This window comes from Haliotis cracherodii, unplaced genomic scaffold (assembly GCF_022045235.1).
Source record: "Haliotis cracherodii isolate W230 unplaced genomic scaffold, xgHalCrac1.p SCAF_10, whole genome shotgun sequence".
NCBI classification, from domain to species: Eukaryota; Metazoa; Mollusca; class Gastropoda; order Lepetellida; family Haliotidae; genus Haliotis; species Haliotis cracherodii.
In genome coordinates this window covers 18030043-18038833 of record NW_027266265.1, presented here as the reverse complement: position 1 = coordinate 18038833, position 8791 = coordinate 18030043, and the positions used below count along the sequence as shown (strand labels likewise).

Below are 8791 nucleotides of genomic sequence, written 5' to 3'. Positions count from 1 at the left end.
GATGTGTTTAAGATGAGTTTCATGTTCTGAACTGATCACAAATTATTTGTGAATGGGCGAATGAAAGCCATTGTCAGCGGTACCCAAGCAATATGACGGCAGTTCATAGCGTTGTTTCAGCTGTTAGGGAAACAAGACAAAAGAAATTGGTTATTTTGATCTATTTATTAACAAGCAGGAAAATTTATGCTTGTGCATAAGCCTGGACAAAGGTCCAAGTCCATTTATTGCTATGTATAAATATATAATATACAATTTACATATTGCACTTTTCAGCATGTGTGGTTTTGGGAAAAAAATGACAAAGTGATAAAGAAGGTACAAAATCAACAAACTCAAAAATGAAATAACAAACGTAAAAGTAGAAAATAAATATAAAATACAGATGTAGAGGTAAAAATGACAAGGAATCGGTGGTCCCCGAGTGTATAAAATGACTGTATAAAAATGACTGTGAGGTGAGTAAAAAGTGCTGTAAATAAGATGTCTTTGGTTTCTACGATATAAAGAACTATATACATTAAGTACGCATCTTTGCTTTGTGACGCAAAATGGGACTATGACTGTCAATCGGCTGACGCTTGTCGCGTCTAGTCGGCTTTTGACAATGTAATACTGTTGAGGTATCGGATATATACAAGGCATTCTTCTGGAGCTAGGTCCTTATAAGGGCAATAATATGGTGATTTGCATAAGTGAAAGTGCATCTTTCTAACACGGAGCGGTGACCACGAGGCAGCCACGACACACATCAAACAGGGTGTAAAAGTGTGAAAAATACTCTACTTACAAAACATTAAGTAGTAGGAAAAAACCCTAATAAATGAATTGATGGTCACTTAAGACCCCAATTGATTCGTAGGAAAATATGATATGTTTAATATGGTGAAAGAGATTCAATCGAACCAATTGACACAAAGTAAACACTATGTGCGGTAATACAAAAGTACATGCCCTATTGTTGGCCGCTTGGCGAAATCATCATACAAAGATAGGGTATATACAAATTATAAGTACAAATTGACTGATGGGTGGTGTGCAGAAATACTGCTAAAATATACAAATATTGCACGTTTCCCGACGCTGGGTACTGCTACTCGAGAGTACGCGGAACATGTGAAAACATTCACTTTATAATGCACTAATCGGATATAAAAATACACCTTAGATATTCACAACGCTAGAATGGGAACGCATGGGAAAGCTGGAGTCGTGGGGCATCGCGTGGTTGAGCCGGCGCCTGTTTGATAGTGTAACTGGTTTTAACAAAGAGAATTCAAACCAAACTAAGCATGGTTGCATTTTATTATATGCAAAGGATCTGGGAGATCGTGGGAATTTGGGCAAAGAATGGATTTTTCATCCACGTCAGATGGTTAAACAAAAGCTAACGGAAATTTTCCATACTAATGTTATGAATTATAAATAACCCTTTGCCAACCAGTTGCTTGGTACTAAATTACTCATAACCGGCCGTGTTTGCTATTGTTGATGTTTGTTAAAGCTTCGGGGTCGCAGAGCGAGAATCGATCACACCCGATAATTGAGTTTGGTTTAGGAAATAATGTTACTGTAATTCAAGCGGATCAACACTCGGATAAAAAGGGGGTGAATCAAAGGCGCGCGACCGGAGGAGGTTGGGTGTGAGGTGAGAGGGGGGGAGGGGTAACAATGGAGGCAAAAGCATTCGTGGATGACCAACCCCCCGTTAGAGTCGGCCATATGGTAACCAGGATAGAAACTCGTAACAAAGACGGTGTAACATTAACTGTCAAACACCACTGCTTCAACCTAGTGTAAATATTTAAAAACAATTTCTTCAGAAATATGATAAAACAGTCAATATAATGTACACTGTCAAGTCATTTCTACAACATATATAATCGTGTGTATATAATTAGACAAAATAGTTCTATTGCACCAAAAAACTCTGGAAAAAACTGCACAACCTTATTCCTTGATACAGGCCGATTCGTAGTGTTTGTTCAGGTACGACTTGAGAGCAAACGACTTATCACAACGCTTACATTTGAAATGTTTAAAGGCTGAGTGAGTTTGCATGTGAGCCCTCAGATTTGATCTATCAGCAAAGGCCTTGCCGCAATGGGCACATCCGAAAGGTTTCTCTCCCGTGTGGGAGCGAAGATGTCCTTGAAGTAGCCATGGTCTACTGAATGACTTCCCACACACGTCACAAGCATGTCTCAGATTGTGAGTTAATATGTGCATGGATAGAGCGGGCATACTAACATAGACTTTATCACAATGCGGACACTTCTTTGCTTGCTGACTGTCAAGGCTGCGGTGGGTCTGCTTGTGGCGTGAAAGATTAGACGATGTCGCGTAGTCCTTTCCACATTCGTTGCACGTGTAGCGCTGTTTGCCAGTGTTTTTTTCAGGGATCCCCACGGCGTTCCGTTTCCGAGATCGACCGTCACTGATAAAGAAGGCATCGTACGTATATCCTATTGTCACACCAACGTGGTCCTTGAAGGATTCGTCGTCCGACTCATCGGGGATGCTCTCCGTTGCTGTCGTCGTTCCGCAGTCGGGTTTGGACATGGACGCCCCTTCCATCGTCTTTTCGCATTCCCCGCCATCTTGGATCCAGACTGGGGCAATAACATCATGAATGTATCCTGACAAATCAAAGAATTAAACATTAGATATCGATTGTCCGCAACAACAGGTTGGCAGTACCAATAGATAATTTACCCATCATTCCGACGACATAGTTGTTCGGTTCATAAGCTTAGTCTATTCATCAGCACTAAGAAGCAACTTGGCATATCGATCTATGTACTCAGGATGATAATCCATCGGAATTCCTGGAACTGATCTACCAGCCCGCAGTGACATCATACAGTATCAAAAGCAATGGCAATAAGAATGTTCGAAATAAGATTGTCACCTACCATTATTGACTCTGACAGCAAGAGGTTGAATAGCTGGAGTGTAGGGGGTAGCTGCCTTGAGGCTGTCGACGGAATCGTCGTTGTAGATGTCCCTCACTCTGTAACTGTGGTAGGAAGGCCTGTCGTCGTCACTTTTGGACTTCTTCACGAGGAACGATCGTGGCATGTTTGCCGGTGATGTCGAAAGGCAGTGGAACCCAGGTTAAACTATGCCCGCTTCTTATAGCGGAGCTAGAGGGGCTGAACGCTGACAGATGGCTGACTCCAGCGGTTAGCAACAATCAGATAGCGTGCTGACTGGAAGCACTTCACACATGTAGCGGTTGTACTGTCCCACGAGAGAGACTATCAATAGCGGCGAAAACTGGCGTATTATAAACCAGACCCTGCCGATCTCAGCAGCAGGTAGTAGATCTACTTGTGGGCCGGGTAACAGTTGCGCGCAGGCCTTGTTGAGTCCGTCAGTGGACCACCTATTGGTGGAAGTCTCGGCCTTCTGTCAGTGGGTGTACGCCGCGCGTTGAGCGCTTTCGCTGTGGCTACGCTGACTGGTGACGAACGATCTGTAGCCGAGATGAAGGCCCCCGGTTTTTATACGCCACCCCCAATTGCACATGCGTTCAAGACGGCCTGAGGAGAATAGCGGCTAACAATGCGGCATGCGCGGTGACAAATCCCCACGCGTTTCAGTCGCTTCATCTAAGGGGCAAGAAGTGTGACAGAGTAAATTAAATTATACTCTTCCAATTCTCGCGTTTCTATTGGTCGATTCTGCTACCGATTGGAAATGATTAGAGTAAGAAAGACCTTCCTCATCAAGAAGTGTTGACTCGCGAGCAGATCTAGATAGCGTGGGGATAAGGACGGGTGGGGTGGGGTTTAGCACTACGGTCGGGGAGGTTCACGCTTTTTTATTATGTTTACATGGACAACGATACAAAAGGCTTGAAATCTTCATACGTTTTATCTCATTGACAATACTTTTTAGTATACTTTACGCCTGTATTTTGTGACAACTGTCTGCGCAAGAATGTGATTTATTTTAAAATCCGTGTTTTTTAAATCACTCCTTTCTTATTTGTTTTTGTAGCGATGATTAAATTCAAACAACGCAACACCAACAATTTTTAAACGAGATATATCATATTTATTGAATTATTTTTAAAAAGTATAAGTTACAAGAACACTCATTATTATTTCGTTCCCTATCTAATTTCAAGACAAAGCAACCTTACTTTAGAATTGTGAAATATCAGGCAATTGTTCAAATATTTCTAAACATAGTATAAAAAAAACCCTTAAATGAAGACAAAATAATGTTGGTCTGAAGTGTTATGGGAACAAAGACGTTGACTAGGAGAAATCCCGAGAAAATTCAAAATTCACAAAATTAAAATAAAACGCTCTTTGATGATTTTAAAAACGGGGATCAAAATATCAAATCAGTAATTTTTAAAAAGTGTACATTCCGTCCAGTATAAATTAAATGATTTATTCATACAGGTATATTTATTATTTGAAAACACATGCCATAAAACAAGCTAACTCGACATGTCGCATCAACAACATTCTATTAACATATCTTGTTTGGATACAGTTCACGATCATGGTACTAACATTAGGAATATAACATGACACATATTGGTCTGGGGCCTTGACATTTCGCCCAACGAGGATCTCCCCGTACTCTGTTGCAGCGAACAACAGATACATGAGCTGTTGCTGACAACGACCTGTGTCCGATGTGTTGCACTGCCCAGTGGATGACCACAAGTGGCCTGAAAGGAATTATAGGGGCGCTTCATCCAGTAAGCCAACACGTACAATTAACGTCCACTGTTGAATTACAATGCGTCGTTGTACAAAATTATTCATCAATATGTACACGTTTATGCAGATAATATACGACACTTTAAAATATATGCATTATTTTTTGGCACCTTTCTCCCAAAGTGGCGTTTTCGTAATTATCGCGAGAGGAGAGGCCTGATCTTTTTGTCCCTGAAATATGTGCGATACAATACGGTCGAATTTAACAGGCTTCGAAGCATTATTAAATCTGTTTTTACACCCACTCGAGAACACACGTTTGATGATACATTATGTGTGGTGTCAATGTAGAGTTTGATCTTTTCTACAATGAAAGCAAGGCTTCATCGCTGTAATATTATTGGCTCAAATATTCTAAACATGTTCACATTGGAACACATTCTTATCATTTGATAATGACAGTTTGTCATTTTGGTAATTTTGTTATTCATTTTCTTAAAAACTGAGGCATCACGGAATTAGGTGTTGTTTAAATTGCATCTGTAATACAAATCAAGTTATTTCGTTTTTAAAACATATTTATTATTTGGCCTGATTGGTGTGAGTTAATTATTTAAATGTATAGATACAATCAGTTCTTTGCCGGGGATGGCGAAATATGCACTATGCATATGTAGGAGTAAATATTCCGAACCCTAATTGTAGTGATATTGTATCTATGAAGAGTGAATTTCGGAAAAAGTTAAAACTCTTTGGCGGGCCCTTCTTTTTACCTGAATTGCCCAATATCTTCAGACAAGCAGGCGGTGGGTGGCTAATCCCACTGCTTGAAGAAATCATTCGTTATGCTAAAAAAACAGGGCCCTTTTATACAAGGTAATCTAAGTCCGAAGTTTATCGTATGTCTATGTTAAATTATGGGAGTTACATAAGTCATAGCACTAAGATCGCTTTCTGAAAATGGTTCGATTCTCAACACTGGTGCAACACGTGAAACCAATTTATGGTTTCTTTGTTTTAGCCCTTTACTGCCAAGCACCAGGCAGAGTAACAACAAGTACCATCTTTTAACGGCTTTTGGAATAACGCGGCCGGTGATCGAACCCCCGACCCACCGCTCTCCGAACAGACGCTCTGCCACTGTCCACGGAGGTGGTCCTTTAGTACAAACTGAGATATATATGCTCGGTATGGTTAACTTTGAGATGCGTGTAAAACAAGCGAAGCCGCCTATAAACTTATTTGTTATAAACATATGTTTTGAATCACTGTAATCTGCACGAGGTCACAGTTGGAGCGGATTCGGTGGTAGCTTACATGACAGTGCAGTTCACACAAATAGTACGGGTTCGAATCGCACATGGACATACATTGTGGAAACATCTGACGGCATTCCCGTGCGTCCCGTGGCTGAATAATTGAGGGTACCAGCCCCCTCCTCCCCGAATCCCCCGAGTCTCATTTTCTCACCCATCAATCCCGAATACTACTCAACACAATTCACAAAGGCACATGTCAGAATTCACCTTTCAAAGCCAATCACTGACGGAAATCTATAATTGTGTTCCTAGGTCATAAAAGGATGCAGTTTTAAGTTAAATCAGTGACGAAATATAGAACAAAATCATGTTTTATTTAAATGCACCAAATACGATTATTTGATACGGGTAACATAGTTGTGTTTTGGACCTTAGGTTTGCTGTGTATAGGTGGCTGTTCAGCCTAGTAACATTGCGATAACGTTTGTAATGTTTTGGTCAAATCTAATTTTCAAATGTATACTTTCTTCTGCCAGGCAGTTTAGTATAGAACTTCAATTTTAACCTAACTATCACGCCGCTAGAGTAATATTCCAGCAATATCACGGCGGGTGACACCAGAAATAGGCTTCACACAATGTTCCCATGTGGGGAATCGGACCTGGATCTTAGGTATGACGAGCGAACGCTTTAACCACTAGGCTACCTACATTGAACACAAAACCGAGGATAATAATCCGTCTAAAAGATTACGTATAGTCCTCAGAGTACAGAGTTTGTTTTGTTTGGTTGTTGTTCTTTGTGTGTATATAACGCCGCACTCTGCAATATTCCAGCTCTGTGACGGCGGCATGTAAACAATCAAATCTGAACCAGACAACTCAGTGATCTTACCCTCGCCATTGGGTACGATGACGTGCAATCAGCCAGGTCACCGAGCCTCTCCACCTATCCATTTTGTCGCCATCTACTACAAGCATAGGTTGCCGTGAGCCTATCTAACCACGAGGCTCACCAGGGCCAAGGGTTCACAGAATACAGCTGTGGAACGAAGATTATAACAGATTTGATTCTTTCCATAAATCCTATAGTACTGTAAAATCCTGTTAATCCGGACGGATTACGTCCGGATTAACGAATCAAAGTAAAGGGTAAAGTCTTTTTATATGTAAACCTTCATAACAGTCATCGTATGGATTGCAGAGTTTCCGGGTTAAGGGGGTCCGGAATATACAGGTTCCACTCCCTTAAAATATTATTCTAAGGCAGTTGTGTGATCATATATGTACATGACAACAATTTCATACTTTGACATACATACGGTACTACACCAAATGTAAACTACAACAGTATAGTGATGTTGCAAATTGGAATAAATTTAGGTACTGGCCATATGAATTATCTGAAAAATTTAACAATCGAAATAGTTTGAATTAATTTTATTAAATCTTTGAAAAGATAAAGGTGGCGCTTTTCATATAAACGCGTTTGGGTTTAGGTAATACATTTTGCAAACATGAATATTGTGTTTTAGTTGAATAGTAACCAAGGGTACAACACGGCCAGACAGGCAAGACGGTTCTGCAGAGACACTCCCCACGATCAGTCAGTGTCTGCCTGGTCCAGTGATACCGCTACACCAAGTTACGAATGGGAGAGAAGATATTACACCATAACACATTTTTTACTGCTAGGTCGGAATCGTTGGAACGTATTCATAGGAGAAACCGACGGCCACTATCTAAGAAACTATTTGTCTCGACAGGAGAAGCTATTGGTCGCTATTGGCGTAACTATTGCTCACGATAGAAGAACCCATTGTTCGCGATAGAAGAACGTATTGTCACCGAAAGAAGAAACTATTGGTCGCGAAATAATATACCATTGGTCGCGATGGCAGAAATCATTGGTCGGGATAGAAAAGAACACTGCTCTTGTTAGAACTATTGGTCGCGATAGACAAAACTATTGGCCACGATATAATAAACCCTTTTTCCTGATATAAGAAACTATTGGCACCGAAAGAAGAAACTATTCGTCACAACAGGAGAAGCTATTGACCGAGAAAGACAAAACTATTGGCCACGATATAATGAACCATTAGTCCTGATATACCATGCCAAATCTAAATGGCATTATACATAATATATTTACTTGAAACATGTTTCTGCTTCAATTTGTTGAAGATCATATCCATACACTAGTATTTATCTTGCATAAACACTCTACTTTTCCCCAGACACTGTAATTTGAGGGAGAAAGGTCTATGGATATACAACTTCTTTATTGCAATGAATGCGACGTTTCGTTTCGACACCGAAATCAAGCAACATGGAACTATCTCTCTCGTTCATCATACCGACTTCTAAATGCCACTTAAAGACGTTATTGTATTTTGATACAACTGCTATACTGGTTTAAAATTCGATAAAACTGGGACAAGGGTTCTTGTTACGAGATATCAATGTAACATCGTAAACATGTCATTTGACGTGTATCCAGATAAGGTATGTTGGATTGTTATTTAACGATGCACTCAGTAATATTCAAGCTATATGAAGACGGTTTGCAAATAGTCGAGTCTGGACCAGACAATCCAGTGATTGATATGATGAGCATCGATCCACGCAATTGAGATGCGATGACATGCAGCGAGCCTGACCACCCGATCCCATTAGTCGCCTCTTACTACAAGCATGGGTTGCTGAAGACCTATTCTAACCCGGATATCAACGGAACTCGGATAGGGTATAGTGACTATGCCAATATAATGAAAAAAACATTACATGCTGATAAAACGCTAGTGGTAATAAGATCATGTGATTCAGACAATACATGAATACCTCG

At 40.5% G+C, this 8791-nt stretch overlaps 1 protein-coding gene across 1 annotated transcript; it reads right to left on the bottom strand.

Annotated features, from left to right (window-relative positions):
* Positions 1-207: 207 nt before the first annotated feature.
* LOC139447658 (transcriptional repressor scratch 2-like) lies at positions 208-3504 on the bottom strand. Its single transcript, XM_071229088.1, has 2 exons — positions 2916-3504; positions 208-2639 (listed from the first exon to the last, which is right to left on the bottom strand). The coding sequence occupies exons 1-2, from the start codon at positions 3079-3081 to the stop codon at positions 1951-1953; spliced, it is 855 nt and encodes a 284-aa protein (XP_071085189.1). The 5' UTR covers positions 3082-3504; the 3' UTR covers positions 208-1950.
* Between the last annotated feature and the right edge of the window lie 5287 nt (positions 3505-8791).

Coding starts and splice junctions, on each gene's coding strand:
- LOC139447658 (XM_071229088.1), bottom strand. CDS start 3,081: ATGCCACGATCGTTCCTCGTGAAGAAGTCCAAAAGTGACGACGACAGG. Junction 2,640..2,915: donor TGCTGTCAGAGTCAATAATG/GTAGGTGACAAT, acceptor TTGATTTGTCAG/GATACATTCATGATGTTATT.